The sequence below is a fragment of the Nycticebus coucang genome, chromosome 9, assembly GCF_027406575.1.
Source record: "Nycticebus coucang isolate mNycCou1 chromosome 9, mNycCou1.pri, whole genome shotgun sequence".
Lineage (NCBI taxonomy): Eukaryota > Metazoa > Chordata > Mammalia > Primates > Lorisidae > Nycticebus > Nycticebus coucang.
Genome location: NC_069788.1, coordinates 95694828 through 95717924, shown reverse-complemented (window position 1 = coordinate 95717924; position 23097 = coordinate 95694828). Strand labels below are relative to the sequence as shown.

Below are 23097 nucleotides of genomic sequence, written 5' to 3'. Positions count from 1 at the left end.
CGCCAGAGTGTTAGGGATCAAAATGCTGTGAGAATTCACAGAAGAAAAGATTATTCTCATCACAGGAACATGGCATTCCCGGACAGACCTGGATTGATTTTGTAAATGTGAAGGTGGGTAAGGAAGGACATTTCTGGTAAAGGAACACTAAGAAAAGACACCGAAGCAGGAAAATGTTGGGTATATTTATACATAGTTCATTTTGCTGAAGGGTCATGACGAAGAAGAGTAACATAGTTGGAAAGGCAAGTTGGAACTAGAATTATGGGAGATTTTGAATGCTAGACTATGATTTTTCTGTTTTGGTTTCCTAAGAGAAGGATTCACTAGTGTCACACGAAAACCAGTGGTAATTTTCCATTTAATAATCTGGGCCATATTTACTCTATTTTATATGTAATCTGCATTTAGCAAAAAAGTCACCAAAGGTTTTTGATCAAAGAAGTAATGTGATTCATCTAGCAGCAGTGACAGTGAAGAGACCTTGTAAAAGTACGATAGCAGACCATGCAGGAAGTAATAAAAGGTCGGCTTTTGCAAGTAAAATGAAGAGGTAGAAAATGAGGTCAGAGCAGTGGGTTGGGTCTAAATTATAAAGGATCCTCCAAAAAGCAAAATAAGAACAAAACAAAAAAATTTCAACAATTACGTTTAACAGACCTAATACAACTTTAAAACTTCTTCTCAAGTGAAATGTACTTCCTGTTTGCCAGGGCTGACAGCTCTATGACTAATTACATATCAGAAAATTAAAAATAAAATTACACAGCTCAGCGCCTGTAGCTCAGTGGCTAGGGTGCTGGCCACGTGCACCGGGCTGGTGGGTTCAAACCTGGCCTGGGCTTGCTAAACGACGACAACGACAACAAAAAATAGCCAGCACTGTGGTGGGTGCCTGTAGTCCCAGCTACGTGGGAGGCTGAAGCAAGAGAACTGCTTAAGCCCAAGAGTTTGAGGTTGCTGTGAACTGTGATGCAACAGCACTCTACTGAGGGTGACATAGTAAGACTCTGTCTTAAAAAAAATAAATTCAGGCGGCGCCTGTGGCTCAGTTGAGTAGGGCGCCAGCCCCATATGCCCAAGGGTGGCAGGTTCAAACCCAGCCCCGGCCAAACTGCAACAAAAAAATAGCCGGGCATTGTGGCGGGCGCCTGTAGTCCCAGCTACTTGGGAGGCTGAGGCAAGAGAATAGCGTAAGCCCAAGAGTTAGAGGTTGCTGTGAGCTGTGTGAGGCCACGGCACTCTACCCGAGGGCGGCACAGTGAGACTCTGTCTCTACAAAAAAAATAAATAAATAAATTCAATAAAATAAAATAAAATTACAAGTATAAACTCAATAGTTTATGTATACATACATTTTCTTTCTTGCTTATCTTACTCTTCCCCATTCTGTTTGAAGGATATGTGAAGCCTCAATTAAAAGGATTTTCTCCCTATGTAGTACTTTTATTTTTTATTAAATTATAACTTTGTACGTTGATGCATTTATGGGGTTCAGGGTACTGTTTTGATATACAATGTGAAATGCTTACATTGAACTAACACATCCATCACAATTATACTCATTTCTTAATAATTTTGAAATATACCATTGCATCATGTATATTAGATGAGGTCCCCCCAAATACCCTCCCTCCTCCCATATTCCCCCTCCCCTCCCCTCTCTCTCCTCTTCCCTTTTACTTTCTGGATTATAGTTAGGTTTTGCCATTCATATGAATGTGTAGGTGATAGTATATTGATTTCATAGTAGTACTGAGTGCACTGGATACTTTATTTTTTCCATTCTTGAGATACTTTACTAAGAAGAATATGTTCCAGCTCCATCCAGGTAAACATAAAAGATGTGAAGTCTCCATCTTTTTTATGGCTGCATAGTATTCTATGGTGTACATATACCACAATTTGTTAATCTATTTATGGGATGATGGGCACTTGGGCTGTTTCCATGTCTTGGCTATTATGAATCCGGCTGCAATAAACATTCTGGTGCAAATGTCCCTGTTGTAAAATAATTTTTGATCATCTGGGTATATACTTAGTAGAGGAATTGCAGGATCGAATGGTAGGTCTACTTTTAGTTCCTTGAGTATTCTCCAAACATCTTTCCAAAAAGGTCTTATTAGCTTGCATTCCTACCAGCAGTGTAGGAGCGTTCTTGTTTCTCTGCATCCATGTCAACATCTATAGTTTTGGGATTTTGTGATGTGGACTAATCTTACTGGAGTTAGATGATATCTCAAAGTGGTTTTGATTTGCATTTCTCTGATGATTAAGGATGATGAGCACTTTTTCATGTGTTTGTAGGCCATGCACCTGTCTTCATCAGAGAAGTTTCTGTTCAAGTCTCTTGCCCACATAGAAATGGGGTTATTTGTTCTTTTCTTATTGAGTTCTCTGTAGATTCTAGTTATCAGATCTTTGTCGGAAGCATAACTTACAAAAATCTTCTCCCATTCTGAAGGTTGTCTGTTTGCTTTACTTACTGTGCTCTTGGCTGTGCAAAAGCTTTTTAGTTTGATCAGATCCCAGTAATGGATTTTTGGTGTTACTTCAATTGCCCAGGGGGGTCCTCCTCATAAAATAGTCTCCCAGGCCGATTTCTTCAAGTGTTTTCCCTGCACTTTCTTCTAGTATTTTTATTTTTCTTTTTTTTTTTAATTATTGTTAAATATCATAGCTGTGTACATTTGTGCAATCAAGGGGTACAATGTGCTGGTTTCATATACAATCTGAAATATTCTCATCAAACTGTTCAACATAGCCTTCATGGCATTTTCTTAGTTATTATATGTAGACATTTGTATTCTGCAGGTACCCTGTTTCCCTGAAAATAAGACAGTGTCTTATTTTTAAGGTGTGCTCCCAAAGATGCACTAGGTCTTATTTTCAGGGGATGTCTTATCTTTCCTGTAAGGTCGTCTTATTTTCAGAGGATGTCTTATTCTCAGGGAAACAGGGTAGTAAGTTTTGCCTGTACCCATTCTAAGATGCACCGTAGATGAGGCCCCACGCATGACTCTCCCTCCACCCCAACCTCCCCCCTCCCTTGGCCCTTTCCCCATATTCTTGTGCTATAATTGGGTTATAGCCTTCATATGAAAGCTGTAAATTAGCTTCATAGTAGGGCTGAGTACATTGGATACTTTTTCTTCCATTCTTGAGATACTTTGCTAAGAAGAATATGTTCCAGCTCTATCCATGTAAACATGAAAAAGGTAAAGTCTCCACCTTTCTTTAAGGCTGCATAATATTCCATGGTATACATGTACCACAATTGGTTAATCCATTTGTGGGTCGATGGGCACTTGGGCTTCTTCCATGACTTAGCAATTATGAATTGGGCTGCAATAAACATTCTGGTACAGATGTGTTTGTTATATTGTGATTTTTGGTCTTCTGGGTATATACCAAGCCTCTTGGCTAAGATCAAGTGTAGTATCTAGTATTTTTATAGTTTCATGTTTTAAGTTTAAATCTTTTAACCAGTGAGAATCAATTTTTGTTAATGGTGAAAGGTGGGGGTCCAGTTTCAGTTTCTCCAGGTCGCTGTCCAGTTCATCCAGCACCATTTGTTAAATAGGGAGTCTTTCCCCCAATGAATGTTTTTGATAAGCTTGTCAAAGACCAAATGACAATAAGTATCTGGGTTCATCTCTTGGTTCTCTATTCTGTTCTATAAATCTACCTCTCTTTTTGTGCCAGTACCATGCTGTTTTGATCACTATATAGATTTATAGTATAGCCTGAAGTCCAATAACATGATACCTCCTGATTTGTTTTTATTTCTAAGTAATGTATTGGCTATTTGAGGTTTTTTCTGATTCCATATAAAATGAAGCATTATTTTTTTCAAGCTCTTTAAAGTATGATGATGGTACTTTAATAGGGATTGCACTAAATCTGCAGATTGCTTTGGGTGGTATGGACATTTTAAAAATGTTGATTCTTCCCAGCCATGAGCATAGTATGTTTTTCCATTTGTTAACATCTTCAGCTATTTCTTTTCTCGGAGTTTCATAGTTCTCTTTATAGAGATCTTTCACGTCCTGTGAAGGTAAATTCCCAGGTATTTCATCTTCTTTGGCACTACTTAAAAGGAATAGAGTCCTTGACTACATTTTCAGCTTGACTATTGTTGGCATATATAAAAGCTACTGATTTGTACGTATTGATTTTGTATCCTGAGATGCTACTGTATTCCTTGATTACTTCTAAGAGTTTTGAAGTTGAGTCCCTGGGATTTTCCAGGTATAGGATCCTATCATCAGCAGTGAGTGAGAGTTTGATCTCCTCTGACCCTATCTGGATACCCTTGATTGCCTTCTCTTGCCTGATTGCGATGGCTAAGACTTCCATTACTATGTTGAATAGCAGTGGAGACAGTGGGCATCCTTGCCTAGTTCCTGATCTAAGTGGAAATGTTTTCAATTTTATACCATTCAATATGATATTGGCTGTGGGTTTGCTGTAGATGGTCTCTATCAGTTTAAGAAATGTCTCTTCTCTGCCTCTTTTCTTAAGTGTTCTGATCATGAAAGGATGTTGGATATTATCAAAGGCTTTTTCTGAGTTAATTGAGAGAATTATATGGTCTTTGTTTTTTATTTTATTGATGTGGTGTATTATATTCATAGATTTGCGTATGTTGAACCAGTATGTAGTACTTTTAAAATGCCCCCAAACTATTAAATGAAAATTGCCACTGATTTGTCTGATCCTGGTGAATCCTTTTCTTTAAGAAAGCAAAATAGGCTCCATGCCCATAGCTCAGTGGTTAGGGTGCCAGCCACATGCACTGGGGCTGATGGGTTCAAACCCAGTCAGGGCCTGCTAAACAACAATGACAACTAAACAAAAAAATTAGCTGGGCACTGATGGGCACCTGTAGTCCCAGCTACTTGGGAGACTGAGGCAAGAGAATTGCTCAAGCTTAAGAGTTTGAGGTTGCTGTGAGCTTTGAGGCGAGGGCCCTCTACCGAGGGCTAGATAATAAGACTCCATCTCAAAAAAAAAAAAAAGAAAAGCAGAACAGAAAGATCATATTAATGTTTAATACCACTCTACCCAATCATAGTGGAGCTATCATAAGGAAAGCCAGAAATAATGTCTAGAATAGATACCCCTCTTTTCTATTTTTTTTAGACAGAGTCTCACTCTATTACCCAGGGTGTAGTCCTGTGGCTCAAGTGATTCTCTTGCCTCAGCCTCCCAAATAGCTGGGACTCAGGCATCTGCCATTACACCCAGCTAATTTTTCTATTTTTAGCAGAGACAGGTATCTTATTCAGACAGATCTTAAACTCCCAAACTCAAGCAATCCACCTGCCTCGGCCTCCCAGGATAACCTCTCTTCACTTCCAATTTTCTGACTTTATGAAATTTGCAATTATACGTATTAGAACAATTCAAAATTAAATACTTAATGTCACTAGTAGGGTTATCACACTGGTCATCAGATGACTCTAAGAGAACTTTTTTTGCTCTTCAACAATCCAATCAGTTGAACATCAATAAATATTTTCTTGCTTTCTTGAATCAAACAAGGTTTCATTGATATAACCAAAGACAAGCAGCTTTCTTAGCTTCTTCCTTGGCTATCCAAAGCCTCAGTAAGAAAACCCCTCAAATGCGGCACTCACTCACCAGACATGCTACTTTCACTGTCAGAGACAATCATCCATTCGCAGCATGAGGTTATAGGGAAACAGAATTAAAGTTTCACTAAAAATTATGGTTTTAAAATACAGTAAACTTTCACTTCTTTTTAATTTCAAGTTAATGTAAGGGTACAAATAACTGGGTTACAATGTTTGCATTTGTTAGTTAGAGTCCTTCTTATAGTTGTGTCCCGCACCCAAGAGTGCCCTATACCCTTACATTGGCTCATTAGGTAGGAGCACACCAATCCTTCTCCCTGTTTCCCCCCTAACCTTCACTTCTATGAGAACTTTGCATTATGAAATCTTCACTATTGTATCATAGGACTGAAATTTGGTTACCTGAAATATTATCAGAAAATCCTTAAATACGAAGTATTTTTATTCTGAACAGTTCTGTTATGCATTTTTAAATTACTATCTGTAGTTTTAACAAAGGTTGTTAAGCTGCTAGATGAAAATTTCTAAGTTTACAGAGTTGGGGAGGGGTAGAAGATCAGGGTTTCCTACCTGTAGCAACATTGTGTAGAATCCCAATGGACGCAGCATGATAAATTATATCATCACCATCGTTTAAATAGTGAACGTTATTCCTACAATCTCTTCCTCGATAACCGAAAACAAGCTCCAACACAAGATCCTATAATAATAATGGTAATGATAAAACCATTATACAGTTATATTCTTCCTCTCTGTAGTCCTAAAATAATTTGGTTGGAGTGAATCAGACTGAAAAATTGTAAGATATTTATGCTGAGTCATGTTAAGCCAATTATTTATTAGGGATCTATCAAAGGTGGTAGACAAAAACCGATGAAATGTTTCACTCAATATATTATGTTCAATGAGAAAACTGGACAAGAGTAAATGTGATAATTAAATTTATAAATTTTATTTCTTCAGTAATCATTTTGTGAATATGAAATGATAATAACATTTAGTTTTTACCTAAATTATAGCAGTGTTTTATTACTTACCATGTACAGCAGTGAGCCACGAAAATTTTAACAGACATTAATTATCTTCAAAAGAAGTTCATAGCTCAGTAAGTATATTCTTTCTTTTCTTTTTCCTTTTGAGACAGTGTCTCACTATGTCGCCCTTGGTAGAGTGCTGTAGTGTCACAGCTCACAGCAACCTCTTGGGCTTAGGTAATTCTCTTGCCTCAGCCTCCCAAGTAGATGGGACTACAGGCACCCACCACAATGCCCGGCTGTTTTCTTGTTGCAGTTGTTTAGTTGGCCCAGGCCTGGTTGGAACCCACCACCCTCAGTGTAGGTGGCTGGCACCATAACCACTGTGATACAGGTGCTGAGCCACTCAGTAAGTATATTCTTTTTTTTTTTTTTCTCTCTCTTTATTTGATCAACATAATTTTAGTGTGCTGCAGAAGTTTAACTACTCTTTAGTGCCAGGAGATAAGAAAGGTTGAAAAACACTGATATAGAGTTTTTTTCTTCCATCCCAACTCTAACAGATATCATATATAGGGCATTTTATTGCCTGGAGAAGGACAGTGTAAGTAAACTTTTTGAGTCTGTCCATAGTAGTATAAAGTTCTTGGTGCTTTTTATTGTTGTTGTTAATTATCAAACATTTAGTGAGAGCAGCAAAGGAACCCAGAAACACCTGTAGGGTTCACAATGTAGTTATAAGAATTGACACATTTACAGTAGGTTTGGTGTGCTTCTAGATTTATTACATTGTAGTTGGACAGCAGCTCTTTTTCTCTCAGTGTTAATGATAGGATTAGGACTGATTTTCACTTGCCTGTACTGAGTGCGATTATCATAAATAAGGGATTTCCAAGACTCACAGCTGTGACTTAGAGTTTAACTATATCTTTGCAGAATTACTACACTGCCAAAGATCAATAGAATGTCTACTACTCACTGAGCAAATGAATGTAGTCCTATGTCTTAACAGTTATTGTGCTCTAACTTTTTAGAAGCTCTATAAATAATACCAGATTAGAAATTAAAAACCTTTCATATTACAAAATGCAATTTGAATGATGGAAGGCGACTCAAATATTGGCTTTCTGTAAAAACTTTACTATGTTAAATTTAGATTATTTGTAATGAAATAATAAATTTGGCTGCTTGAGCAGTTTTAATTACTACCTTAAAAAATTATACTCTTTGTCATGTCTAAACAATCACCATTATTTTGTCCCATACATAATGCCAGTGTCTTCAATCAAAAAGGAGGGCACATTTTTGATGTTTTCAAACTTCAAACACAAAATTAAGCTAGACATATTTTTCTATGTAACCTATTTTGGGCAGCTGAAACATAACATTCCATACTTTTTTAGATAAAATTAGAAAAAAAGAAAATGGAATCACAAGATAATCTGATTCCAAGAATCTTAGTTAAGATTTCATGTGTTAAACACTGAAATATAGCCATTCCTCCACATCTGAGGATTCAACCAACCATGGATAAAAAATATTTGGGAGAAAAACCCAATAAAAATGGTACAATAAAAACTAATACAAATAAAAAAATACAGCATAACAAATATTTCATATAGCATTTACAATGTATTAGGTAATATAGACAATCCAGAGATGGTTTAAAGTATACTGGTGGCTGTGTATAGATCATTTGCAAATACTATGCCATTTTCTACAAGAAACTTGAGTGTCTGAGGATTCCAGTACCCACAAGGGGATCCTGGAACCAATTCCCCCCTGATGTGGAGGGACAACTATACATTTTGTGTCCAAAAGAAGAATATTTCAATTTGTGTTCACTGGTAGTCACAATACCTGATTTGGATACATAACTAGGATAAATTATGTCAAGTTATATCTTTGAAGAATCCAAACAGCACAATTAGCATTGGTGGACAAAAACTAAGTAAACTTGTCTCTGACAACTCATGCTAAGGTTTAGGCAGATAACTCTGCAATGCAAGTGTCCACTTTCATTGACCTTGTAGGGCTGGGGTAGGGAGGGAGCTACAAAAATCACCTTCCCACAGCTTTACACCTTGTTTATGCCTTGTTTATGCCTGCTGCTATGTTTATTAGCAGCAAACAGTTTGCTTGTTTGCTGCTAATACTAGAGTTATAAAATGCCTGCAGAACCTTCCTTCTTCCTCAAGTATTGTGCAAGTTTTCTTTGATTAGAAGCAGAGACAGAAGGAGAAATGTCTTTACAAACTCTACCATGAAAACATCACATGAGGTTAAATTTCTTGATTCGGCATAGGATTTAATCTGTATCATATAAATTTAAATACTACTTAGTGGCTGAAACTTACAAGACATTGCCAAGGCGTCTGTGATTCTGTAAAAAATATATCATTCATTTATATAGTAGAACTTCTGTAAGTTGACAACCCAAGAGACTGTAACAAACTGGTCAATATACGGAGGTGGTGGCATAAGGGACTAAGCCTATTACACTGATATGTACATGTGGTGCATGTGTGGCCTATGAAAATTAGGTTAACTGGGCAGTGCCTGTGGCTCAGTGAGTAGGGCACCGGCCCCACATACCGAAGGTGGTGGGTTCAAACCCAGCCCCGGCCAAACTGAAACAAAAAAATAGCCAGGCATTGTGGCAGGCGCCTGTAGTTTCAGCTACTCGGGAGGCTGAGGCAAGAGAATCACCTAAGCCCAAGAGCTGGAGGTTGCTGTGAGCTGTGACACCACGGCACTCTACCCAGGGTGACAAAGTGAGACTCTGTCTCTTAAAAAAAAAAAGAAGAAGAAATTAGGTTAACTTAAGGAGGTGGTCAATGTAGGGAAGTGGTCAACTACAGAGGTTCTACTGAATTTATGTTTAAAAGTCCTCTGAGATAAGTCGATTCAGGGTATTATTCACAGAAATGTAAGAGACTGACAAAAAAAGAGAGAGAGAGAGAGAAACTGAGGATATCAATCCAAAACTCAGGCATGGGCTAGAGTTAAACAATCAATTTTTATGTCCAAACAAAAAAGATTATTCAATACATTTATTTTCATGAAAACTAATGCCAAGACTTGGATATTTTATAAAAAGAAACTCTGGGTACATTTTAGTGTCATTATGGAGTGGGGCTTTCTTACCTCTATAGGTCTCTTTTTCTTGCCAACATTGTTTGTCTGGAGTTTCTCTGGCTGTGGAGGGGCCCTGCTCACTGGGGGCCTAAAACAGAAAATGAGGAAGGAGAAAAAGCACATAGCATTTGGAGCCTTCATTGAGCCTCCCACACCTGCCATTCAGAGAGGTGTCTGTCACACCTTCCCCCAAGGTGTAAACTGCCCTTTACACCTTGATAGCTTCTAAAACAGGAAGATAGAGAGAAAATATTTAAACTTTTATTCATTTTATGTTTAATTCCTTTGGGTATGCTTTATATGTAAATATTATAATAGCATAAGAATGGACTGTTTATACACAAATCAACAATAATTTCTTGATGGGTGCATTATTAACAAAGTCTGGATTATTTTTTTTTTTTTTAAATAGCTTTTTTTATTCTTTTTTTTTTTTTAGAGACAGAGTCTCACTTTATCACCCTCAGTAGAGTGCTATGGCATCACACAGCTCACAGCAACCTCCAGCTTCTGGGCTTAGGCGATTCTCTTGCCTCAGCCTCCCAAGTAGCTGGGACTACAGGCGCCCACCACAACGCCCAGCTATTTTATGTTGCAGTTTGGCCGGGGCTGGGTTTGAACCCACCACCCTTCGTATATGGGGCCGGCGCCCTACTCACTGAGCCACAGGCGCCGCCGCCACGGCAAAGTCTGGATTATTAACTCTAAACAGCATACCTTACATATAGTAGTACTCAATACATTCTCCTTCAGTGGAATTTTGGTAATAGTTCTAAGAACTTTCTACACTCTTTGGCAACAGAAAGTACATCTGGGTTCAAATTTGTACTTATTACTTGTTCCTCCATGCCCTTACCTTCTTTACTTCCTGAAGTCCCTGGCATTGGTTTTTTGTTGTTGTTGTTGTTTGTTTGTTTTTGAGATAGAGTTTCACTATGTCACCCTTGGTAGAGTGCCGTGGTGTCACAGCTCACAGCAACCTCAAACTCTTGGGCTTAAGTGATTCTTTTGCCTCAGCCTCCCAAGTAGCTGGGACTACAGGTACCCACCACAACACCCAGCTATGTGTGTGTGTGTGTGTGTGTGTGTTATTGTTGTCATTGTTGTTTAGCAGGCCCTGGCTGGGTTCAAACCCACCAGCCCCAGTGCATGTGGCTGGTGCCCTAACCACTTAGCTATAGGTGCTGAACCATTTTTTTTTTTTTTAAGACAGAGTTTCACTTTGTTGCCCTGGGTAGAGTGCCACGCTTACATAGCTCAAAGCAACCTCAAACTCCCGGGTTCAAGTGAGTCTCTTGCCTCAGCCTCTGGAGTAGCTGACTACAGGTGCCCGCCACAACGCCCAGCTATTTTTAGAGATGAGGTCTTGCTCTTGCTCAAGCTGGTCTTGAACTTATGAACTCAAGCAATCTACCCGCCTCAGCCTCCCAGAATGCTAGGATTACAGGCATGAGTCACTGTGCCCAGCCTAAGTCCCTTGTATTGAATGCCATGAATCACTCATTTATACTCAAAGGAGATATTTTACAGTCACAAAACACTGTAAACCATACAACACTCAGTAAAAGGTCATTACTACTATTATTATTATTACCTCCAACTTTTCCTCTTCTCTTATTCTCCCTATTTACTAAACATTTATCAACTTTTAATTACATAGGAGCTCTCAAAGGTAGCCCTCTTTTTTCTGTTCAGGATCTACTTACAATGTCCCATGTCTGAACAAGTGTATAGAGTTCACATTAGTTCCTCTCAAAAACTCATTAACTTATAAAAAAGCACCATTATTTTTATCTCAACTATTATTCAAATATTTAATAATCTAAATATTGAATGTAAATCAATCATTCCAGAATCCCTCCCTAAATTATAAGTTAACATTCAATCTCAAACAACTAAATCAGGAAATGCTAAAAATGAGCTTTCCTGTGGAAAAAAATTCTAACATCTAAGCAATTAAAATGTCCTTAGATTTTCAAAATGATTATCAAGACATACATCTATAAAAAGTAATGAAGAGTTTTTATCTGATACATGCAATATAAAATAAATGTGGGTTTTCACATATAAGAAGCAGAATGACTAGTATCATAAAAAAAAAATGTCCTTATCAAAAAAATACAAGCAACTTTTCAAGTTAGCATAGAAATTCTGGTTTAAAACCTCCTTCATGGAGGGTAATTAGTGGGTCCACACCTACGGTGCATCTTAGAAGGATAAAGGTGAAATTTACTAAATGTAGAATATAAAAGTCTGAACACAATATCTAAGAAAATGTCACAAAGGCTATGTTAACCAGTTCAATGAAAATATTTCAAACTGTATATAAAATTAGCACATTGTACCTCATGATTGCATTATTGTACATAGCTATGATTTAATTTAAAAAATTAAAAAATAAACCTCTTCCATATACTTTTTGAATGTTCATAAGTAAAAAACAGAAGTGAATTCATACTATTTAACATTTAAAAATATTTCTGTTAGAATAATCCCAAAGAATGATAGAACCTTGGCTTTTCTTCCAAGGCAATTTTGTTGATGACCTTTATTCGGTGTTATTATCTGACAGCTTTAATTGTAATTCAAACAATAAAAAGGTAATTTTTATTCTATATAATCCTATGTAATATTTAGGTGTATTTTAATTTTTATGAAGATCTTTATATAAAGTATATTATTCCTTAAAATGAAATTATACAATGTACAAAATTATACATGTTGAATAGATAAAAGTTTTAGTAAAGCCATTACTTATAGTATAAGTCCAGTAATTAGGATGCTATTCAGGTATACTAATTCCAAAGGGAAGAAAGTAGAAAACCATAAATAGAGGTAAAGAACACCAAGTAACCTAGCTCATTAATGGTAAATATACAGATAACAAAATTAGGCCTTGTGAGCATAGCAAAGAAAAGATTACCTGGAACCTCTTTTCAGCAGCAGACAAAAAAGGGAAAAGATTACAATATAAATTTGAATTTAACACTGGTAAAATACCTTCTGTAACATATTTTTACAAGTTTAATGTAATTAAGTTATACTGCATATATTAAAAGGCCTGTTCTTTTGAGTTTATTATTGCATGTACGAAAAGGCTTAAATTATTCCATTAATGGCAGGGAAATCAGAAGAAAGAAGATAAAAAAAGAAAAATAAACTAAATGAGAATTCAAGATGCTTTATATATTGTAAACTTTAAAGCTTGTCATACTTATTTCTCTGCAGTGCAATCTGAATTTCAAATAAAATATTTAAGCTTATATTTGTTCTTAAGAATGAGCAGTAAAATGTAAACCAACTTAAAGGCTAGTAGCTAGAGCTACTTTCAAGGAAATTGCCTAAAGAGCCTAAGCTCCTCCAATTCTGACCTAAAAGAATTCTCCAGACAGCCAATCCAAGCAGGCAGAATGAGTCACTCAGGCCCATGCTAGATCTGGGACTTTGCTATTAAAGGATGTACTTGTGTTTTAAAAAAAAAAAAACTTCCCTTAGTAGTATATTAACTGAAGCAGAACTGGAAAGAATCAGAGAAGTAACTGCATCCATCTTCCCATTGAAACCAAGAGGCTTCTTTACATGTCTAGAACATCCCTGTATAGCACCAATGATAAGTGGTCAGCTACAGTGGTCATCTAAACTCTGTATGACCACTGCTTGTGACAAAAAGGTTATGTCTACGTAAAAGTCCATTCACATTCAAGACAGCAATTTTATCTCCGCTAGTTTTCTTTTTTCGTTTGTTCGTTCTTTTTTTTTTTTTTTTTTGAGACAGAGTCTTACTATGTCGCCCTGGGTAGAGTGGAGTGGCATCACAGCTCACAGCAACCTCCAACTCTTGGGCTTAACTGATTCTCTTGCCTCAGCCTCCCAAGTATCTGGGAATACAGGTGCCCACCACAACTCCTGGCTATTTTTTGGTTGTAGTTGTTGTTTGGCAGGCCCAGGCTGGATTTGAACCTGCCAGCTCCAGGGTATGTGGCTGATGCCCTAGCTGCTGAGCTACAGGTACCAAGCCTACATTAGTTTTCTTGTTCTGGAACAAATGATTCCCAGCATAATTCATTTTTCTTTCTTTTCTTTTTTTTTTTTTTTTTTTGAGGCAGAGCCTCACTCTGTTGCCTAAGGCTAGAGTACCCGGGTGTCATAGTTAACTGCACGCTCAAACTCTTAGGCTCAAGTGACCCTTATGCCTCAGCCTCCAGTTAGTGGGACTAAAGGTGCCCACTATGACAATTGGCTACATTTTCTATTTTTAGGGTCTGGCGCGCCTGAGCTCAAGCAATCCACCCACGTTTGCCTCCCAGAGTACTAGGATTATAGGTGTGAGCCACACCATACCCAAGCCTTCTTTTTTCTTTATATGAAGTGCCTCCCAAGCTTTCTTAGTCCTATGCTTTTTGCTTTCTTCTAGACCAGTAAACTGTCACTACACCCTTTAAGATGCAAAGATGAATAATGAATAAGCTGCTCTAATATAAGGCTAGGTCTGGATACTTTCTGTTAAAATGGTATAAGATTATGTGGGCCCTTTTAAAGATTGTTTCATACCCTGGACTATTTTTTCTCCCCACTAGTTACATATACTTTTAAATATTTGTTTGTTTGTTTGTTTGTTAAGAGATGGGGTCTTGCTATACCTATATTGCCCAGGCTGGTCTTGAAGTCCTGGCCTCAAACGATCTTCCCACCCCAGCCTCCCAAGTAGCTGGGACTACAAGGTGTGAGTCACTGTACCTGGCTGGACTCATATTTTTGCACTAATCACCCTACTTAAAATAGAGAATGGATTCTTCCATTCTTGTTTGTTGAATATTACGGGATGCAAATATTTGAGTTTCTGTGAAATCTAGTCTCAAATCTACTTATTTCACCCTTATCTCCCAGCATTTTCCTTGGTGGTACCTTTTTTTACTTATGAAAAAGACTAGCCATATTCCATATTGTCCTGTTTCAGAAACTCCCTGAAGACATTTTCATCTTCCTAAAGGTAGCTATAGGAGTACTCTAAAGAGTCCTTTCTCATGTATCATTTTATTAAATACCACAATTACCCTATTTGAATGTTTTTAAATGAATGCATAGGTTAAACACGCACTAAATGAAATTAACATGTTTATAAACCAAAAAATCCTTCACTTAAAAATGTGTGATTTGTGTGGTTAAGTTTCTTTTTATGAGACTCTGAAACTTAAGAAAAAATTAAAACTATCTTGCAAGGGTGTGCAACCTTTTGGTTTCTCTGCACTACAATGGAAGCAGAAGAGTTGTCTAGGCTACACATTAAATGCAACACTAACAAAAACTAATGAGCAAAAAAATGGGTTTGTGCATAATTTTCGTGATAGCTGACACAGATAAGCAAAAAAGACCTCACGTAATCTGCATGTGGCCCACAGACTACAGGTTGGACATCCCTGAAAGCGTAGTAATTTATAAAGCCATTTGTAAAACCAATTTATCATAATGAAACCCCTCATAATAACCACATATAAATTGGGCATGGTGGTGCATGCCTGCAGTTCAAATGCAACTCTTTTGTAGGATCTGTCCTAGTTCATTTTCTAATTCTTTATGAATGTAGTTAGAAATCAGTATCTAAAATACTATAAAGATCAAAATAGGACAAAGAGTAAATTTTTGAATAAAGTATTTCCTTTAGTAAAATACTTACCTTACTACTCCCTGCCTTGAAAAGGAGCAAGGGAAAAAATTAGGGAAACATACATGAACATCAATGATGGATAAAATACAGACATTTAGTAAATGGAAGAAAGGCAACATACCAACAGAGTTCTAAGGAAATATAAAAATGCCTAATTTATGTCACATTTTAAAAAATATTTTTATTTCAAAATACTGAAAACTTAACTGACAACACTTAAGTACTTTAAATATACAAGATTCACTATAAAAACATTTTATTTTATTTTTTGAGACAGTCTGTCACCCTCAGTAGAGTGCCATGGCATTAGGCACAGCAACATCAAACTTTTGAGCTCAAGCAATCTTCTTGCCTCAGCCGCCTAAGTAGCTGAGACTACAGATGCCTGCCACAACACCCAGTTATTTTTTTACAGATGAGATCTCCCTGTTGCTTAGGGTGGTCTCCAACTCCTGAGCACAAGCAATCCACCTGCCTTGGCCTCTCAGAGTGCTAGGATTATAGGCATGAGCCACCGCACCCAGCCTACTACAAAAACATTTTAAAGAAAAATATAAATTAAAATTAGGAAAAAAAAACCCAAAAGCATCAACAAAATAGAATAGTTATCAATTGTCATCTTAAACACTTTCCTAGACTGGGTGTGGTAGCTCATGCCTGTAATTCTAGCACTCTGAGAGGTCAAGGCAGGTGGATCAACTGAGCTCAGGAGTTCCAGGGCAGGCTAAGCAAGAGTGAGACTTCATCTCTAAAAAATAGTCAGGCATTGTGGTGGGTGCCTGGAGTCCCAGCTACCCAGGAGGCTGAGGCAAGAAGACTGTTTGAGCCCAAGAATTTGAGGTTGCTGTGAGCTATGCCATCACAGCACTCTACTGAGAGCAACAAAGTGAAACTATCTCAAAAACAAACAACCCCCCCCAAAACCAAAAAACCAAAAATACAAACATTTCCCTTTGAAGTTGGCAAGATATTTGATTAAGTATTTGTTTTAATTATTTAAAAAACTGTTCACTTTGGGCAGCGCCTGTGGCTCAGTGGATAGGGCACCAAACCCAGCCCCGGTCCCGGCCAAACTGCAACAAAAAAATAACCTGGCGTTGTGGCGGGCACCTGTAGTCCCAGCTACTCGGGAGGCTGAGGCAAGAGAATCACCTAAGCGCAGCAGTTAGAGGTTGCTGTGAGCTGTGTGATGTCACGGCACTCTACTGAGGGCGATAAAGTTAGACTCTGTCTCTACAAAAAAAAAAAGTTCATTTCATATTTAATAAAAATATATTTTATTTAAAATACAAAAAAGCACTTAAACAGACCATATCATTTTCCCATAAATATATTCAAAATTAGTAAAAGGAAGTATCCATCTCTTTTATTCCCTTTGATTCTTTTATTTTGTGAAAACAAAGTCACAATAATGACTTCTGCCTTGGAATTTTCAACAGAATTTAGTAGACTCAAAATTGTAAAAATTTTTTTTTCAAAATTGTAAAATGAATCGAAAACAAAATACAAAACAATTTCAAATAATTTTGGAAAAGCTGTAAAAAATCCAAGCTAACAGCAAAAAATATAGTCAAGATAGTGGTAATCATCTTGGGCAGTAAAATATTTTCATCTGTAAGTACATGGGTCACTTTAGCAATAAGAGTTGGAAAATTTAAATTTAAGTGTTTTAGCATGAACGAGACACCCTACACATTAAAATTAGGTCACATAATTCTGACATACCAGATTTACCTGATAAATGGCAATCAACTTAGGGGAATGTCTAGAGTTATTTTTTTACTTTTTCACTTTTCATTACTTGGGAGATGTAAAATTTCCTTTAATATGTATATTAAGCACTATACTGCAAATATTCTAACTATAAAATTTTAATAATGTACACATTTGCATATTTATGTGTACTCCTATAATTAATATTTATGGAATGCTTATTACTTTGTGAGTATCTAATTTCAGAAATAAGTGTTTCAGTATTTGGTATCTCCTCAGGTTACTCTGTATTTCATCAAGAGAAGAGTGTCACTGGTGAAGACCTACTATCTAAATTCTTGATTTACAGTATTTCATTTGAATCTTGAAATACTCCATAAATTAGGGGCTATAACGATCATTTTACCACTGAGGAAACTTTGGTTCAGAAAGAACAATTTTTCAAGGTCTCACATAACTGGTAAATGAAAAAAATGAGTATTTTAGCCCATCTGATTCCAAAATCCATGTCCTTTGCACTGCATGCATATAATGCTGCTTTCTATAGAGCAATATGCTTAAACCTGGAATTCTGTGCAAGTATTAAACTATGGTAACATAGGCTTTCTTAGTATTTCTTTTTCTTTTTTTTTTATTGTTGGGGATTCATTGAGGGTACAATAAGCCAGTTACACTGATTGCAATTGTTAGGTAAAGTCCCTCTTGCAATCATGTCTTGCCCCCATAAAGTGTGACACACACTAAGGCCCCACCCAACTCCCTCCCTCTCTCTTTCTGCTTCCCCCCCCATAACCTTAATTGTCATTAATTGTCCTCATATCAAGATTGAGTACATAGGATTCATGCTTCTCCATTCTTGTGATGCTTTACTAAGAATAATGTCTTCCACTTCCATCCAGGTTAATACGAAGGATGTAAAGTCTCCATTTTTTTTTAATGGCTGAATAGTATTCCATGGTATACATATACCACAGCTTGTTAATCCATTCCTGGGTTGGTGGGCATTTAGGCTGTTTCCACATTTTGGCGATTGTAAATTGAGCTGCAATAAACAGTCTAGTACAAGTGTCCTTATGATAAAAGGATTTTTTTCCTTCTGGGTAGATGCCCAGTAATGGGATTGCAGGATCGAATGGGAGGTCTAGGTTGAGTGCTTTGAGGTTTCTCCATACTTCCTTCCAGAAAGGTTGTACTAGTTTGCAGTCCCACCAGCAGTGTAAAAGTGTTCCCTTCTCTCCACATCCACGCCAGCATCTGCAGTTTTGAGATTTTGTGATGTGGGCCATTCTCTCTGGGGTTAGATGATATCTCAGGGATGTTTTGATTTGCATTTCTCTAATATATAGAGATGATGAACATTTTTTCATGTGTTTGTTAGCCATTCGTCTGTCGTCTTTAGAGAAAGTTCTATTCATGTCTCTTGCCCATTGATATAAGGGATTGTTGGCTTTTTTCATGTGGATTAATTTGAGTTCTCTATAGATCCTGGTTATCAAGCTTTTGTCTGATTGAAAATATGCAAATATCCTTTCCCATTGTGTGGGTTGTCTCTTTGCTTTGGTTATTGTCACCTTAGCTGTACAGAAGCTTTTCAGTTTAATGAAGTCCCATTTGTTTATTTTTGTTGTTGTTGCAATTGCCATGGCAGTCTTCTTCATGAAGTCTTCCCCCAGGCCAATATCTTCCAGTGTTTTTCCTATGCTTTCTTTGAGGATTTTTATTGTTTCGTGCCTTAAATTTAAGTCCTTTATCCATCTTGAATCAATTTTTGTGAGTGGGGAAAGGTGTGGGTCCAGTTTCAGTCTTTTACACGCAGACATCCAATTCTCCCAACACCATTTATTGAATAGGGAGTCTTTCCCCCAAGGTAAGTTCTTGTTTGGTTTATCGAAGATTAGGTGGTTGTAAGATGTTAGTTTCATTTCTTGGTGTTCAATTCGATTCCAAGTGTCTATGTCTCTGTTTTTGTGCCAGTACCATGCTGTCTTGAGCACTATGGCTTTGTAGTACAGACTAAAATCTGGTATGCTGATGCCCCCAGCTTTATTTTTGTTACTAAGAACTGCCTTAGCTATACGGGGTTTTTTCCGGTTCCATACAAAACGCAGAATCATTTTTTCCAAATCTTGAAAGTACGATGTAGGTACTTTGATAGGAATGGCATTGAATAGGTAGATTGCTTTGGGAAGTATAGACATTTTAACAATGTTGATTCTTCCCATCCATGAGCATGGTATGTTCTTCCATTTGTTAATATCCTCTGCTATTTCCTTTCTGAGGAGTTCATAGTTTTCTTTATAGAGGTCCTTCACCTCCTTCGTTAGGTATATTCCTAGGTATTTCATTTTCTTTGAAACTATGGTGAAGGGAGTTGTGTCCTTAATTAGCTTCTCCTCTTGACTGTTATTGGTGTATACAAAGGCTACTGACTTGTGGACATTGATTTTATATCCTGAAACATTACTGTATTTTTTGATGACTTCTAGGAGTCTTGTGGTTGAGTCTTTGGGGTTCTCTAAGTATAAGATCATGTCGTCAGCAAAGAGGGAGAGTTTAACCTCCTCTGCTCCCATTTGGATTCCCTTTATTTCCTTGTCTTGCCTAATTGTATTGGCTAGAACTTCCAGCACTACGTTGAACAGTAAAGGTGACAGAGGACAACCTTGTCTGGTTCCAGTTCTAAGAGGAAAAGCTTTCAGTTTTACTCCATTCAGTAAAATATTGGCTGTGGGTTTGTCATAGATAGCTTCAACCAGTTTTAGAAATGTGCCACCTATGCCTATACTCTTCAGTGTTCTAATTAGAAAAGGATGCTGGATTTTATCAAATGCTTTTTCTGCATCTATTGAGAGGATCATGTGATCTTCATTTTTGCCTCTGTTAATATGGTGGATAACGTTTATGGACTTGCGTATGTTGAACCAGCCTTGCATCCCTGGGATGAAGCCTGCTTGATCATGATGAATGACTTTTTTGATGATAAGCTGTAATCTATTGGCTAGGATTTTGTTGAGAATTTTTCCATCTATATTCATGAGTGAGATTGGTCTGAAATTCTCCTTTTTGTTTGGGTCTTTTCCTGGTTTTGGTATCAGGGTGATGTTTGCTTCATAGAATGTGTTGGGAAGATTCCTTCTTCCTCAATTTTTTGGAATAATTTCTGCAGTACAGGAATAAGCTCTTCCTTGAAGGTTTGATAGAATTCTGGAGTGAAGCCATCTGGACCAGGGCATTTTTTAGTTGGAAGCTTTTTTATTGTTTCTTTGATCTCAGTGCTTGAAATTGGTCTGTTCAGGAGGTCTATTTCTTCCTGGCCAAGTCTAGGGAGAGGGTGTGATTCCAAATATTGATCCATTTCCTTCACATTGTCAAATTTCTGGGCATACGGTTTCTGGTAGTATTCAGAGATGATCTCTTGTATCTCTGTGGGATCAGTTGTTATTTCCCCTTTATCATTTCTGATTGAGGTTACTAGAGATTTTACTTTTCTATTTCTAGTTAGTCTGGCCAATGGTTTATCTATTTTATTTATTTTTTCAAAAAACCAACTCCTTGTTTCATTAATTTTCTGAATGATTCTTTTGCTTTCAATTTCATTGATCTCTGATTTGATTTTGGAGATTTCTTTTCTTCTACTGAGTTTAGGCTTAGATTGTTCTTCTTTTTCCAATTCCATAAGGTCTCTTGTGAGATTGTTGATGTGCTCTCTGTCTGTTTTTCGAATGTAGGCATCTAAAGCGATGAATTTTCCTCTCAAAACTGCTTTTGCAGTATCCCACAGGTTTTGGTAGCTTGTGTCTTCATTGTTGTTATGCTTAAGGAAGTTAGTGATTTCCTGTTTGATTTCTTCCTGCACCCATCTGTTATTCAACAGAAGATTGTTTAATTTCCATGCCTTTGGATGGGGTCGAGCATTTTTGTTAGAGTTGAGTTCCACCTTTAGTGCCTTATGGTCTGAAAAGATACAAGGTAAAATTTCAATTCTTTTGATTCTGTTGATATTTGTTTTGTGTCCCAGGATATGATCAATTTTGGAGAATGTTCCATGGGGTGATGAGAAGAATGTATATTCTTTATCTTTGGGGTGGAGTGTTCTATATGCGTCTATCAAGCATAATTGTTCTAGGGTCTCATTTAAATCTCTTATATCTTTGTTTAATTTCTGTTTAGAGGATCTGTCCAGCTCTGTAAGAGGTGTGTTAAAGTCCCCTGTTATGATGGTATTATCAGATATCATATTGCTCAGACTGAGTAAGGTCTGTTTCAAGAATCTGGGAGCATTTAAATTTGGTGCATAGATATTTAGAATTGAAATGTCTTCTTGTTGTAGTTTTCCCTTGACCAATATAAAGTGACCATCTTTGTCTTTTTTGACTTTAGTTGCTTTAAATCCACATGTATCTGAAAATAAGATTGCAACTCCTCTTTTCTTCTGAATTCCATTTGCCTGAAAAATTGTCTTCCAACCCTTGACTCGGAGCTTTAATTTGTCTTTTGAAGCCAGGTGTGTTTCTTGCAGACAGCAAATGGATGGCTTGTGTTTTTTAATCCAGTCAGCCAATCTATGTCTCTTCAGTGGGGAATTCAAGCCATTAACATTTATGGAGATAATTGATAAGTGTGGTAGTATTCTATTCGTCTTATTTGGTGAGAGTCCATTGCTTAGTTTTATCTTTTGCATCAGTGTGGAGGTTAGGTTCTGTCCTTCGATTTCTGAGTTCTTACTTTGCTGCTGATCCATTGTGGTGGTCAGTGTGCAGAACAGGTTGAAGTATTCCCTGTAGAGCTGGTCTTGTTGTGGTGAATTTCCTCAATGTTTGTATATCCGTAAATGATTTGATTTCTCCATCAATTTTGAAGCTTAGCTTAGCAGGGTACAGAATTCTGGGCTGAAAATTGTTCTGTTTAAGTAGATTAAAGGTAGATGACCATTGTCTTCTTGCTTGGAAAGTTTCATTAGAGAAGTCTGAGGTCACTCTGATGGATTTGCCCCTGTAGGTCAACTGGCGCTTACTCCTGGCAGCTTGCAGAATCTTTTCTTTTGTCTTGACTTTGGACAGGTTCATCACAATGTGTCTTGGAGAAGCTCGGTTAGAGTTGAGGCGACCTGGGGTCCGATAGCCCTCTGAAAGCAGTGTGTCAGAATCTTTGGTGATGTTTGGGAAATTTTCTTTTATAATATTCTCTAGTATGGCTTCCATTCCTCTGGGGCATTCTTCTTCCCCTTCTGGAATTCCTATAACTCGTATGTTGGAACGTTTCATAAAGTCCCATAATTCTGACAGTGAACGTTCTGCTTTCTCTCTCTTCTTTTCTGCCTCTTTTACTATCTGAGTTATCTCAAAAACTTTGTCTTCTACCTCTGAAATTCTTTCTTCTGCATGGTCTAACCTGTTGCTGATACTTTCCATTGCATCTTTAAGTTCCCTGATTGACTGTTTCATTTCCTTCAGCTCTGCTATATCCTTTTTATATTCTTCATATCATTCATCTCTGATTTGATTCTGTTTTTGGATTTCCTTTTGGTTATTTTCCACTTTATTAGCAGTTTCCTTCATTGTTTCCATCATTTCTTTCATTGTTTTCAACATGTGTATTCTAAATTCCCTTTCTGTCATTCCTAACATTTCTGTATAGGTGGAATCCTCTGCAGTAGCTACCTCATGGTCCCTTGGCGGGGTTGTTCTGGACTGGTTCTTCATGTTGCCTGGAGTTTTCTGCTGATTCTTCCTCATGAGTGATTTCTTTTATCTGTTTCCTTGCCCTAATTTTCCTTTCACTTCCTCTTGCTCTTTAAGTTCTTGTGCCTGTGGAAGTTGTGGGCGGGTTTAGACGGGTTGAACACACGCGACCACTTGCCGGTTTTCCACTGTTTTAGTCCTCCTCTTGGGGTCCAGAAGTCTCTCGCTGACTCCCTGTATCCTCATAGGAGTGATGATAGGCAGTTCCCACCAGCCAGAGATGCCTGGAGTCCTATCCTTTCTTAGTATTTCTAATTCAATACTTT

At 37.3% G+C, this 23097-nt stretch overlaps 1 protein-coding gene across 9 annotated transcripts in view; it reads right to left on the bottom strand.

The window, feature by feature from the left end:
- EML5 (EMAP like 5) overlaps positions 1 to 23097 on the bottom strand; it is a 177946-nt gene that overhangs the window by 31221 nt on the left and 123628 nt on the right. For all 9 annotated transcript variants that reach the window (XR_008382276.1, XR_008382277.1, XM_053600971.1 and 6 more), the window contains 2 exons: positions 9722 to 9800; positions 6171 to 6300 (listed from right to left, as the gene is read on the bottom strand). Coding sequence is in view for 7 of the 9 variants with exons in the window: in XM_053600971.1 (XP_053456946.1) it covers positions 6171 to 6300; positions 9722 to 9800 (209 nt within the window). In the remaining 2 variants the exon portion in view is untranslated. The remainder of the gene's footprint in view (positions 1 to 6170; positions 6301 to 9721; positions 9801 to 23097) is intronic.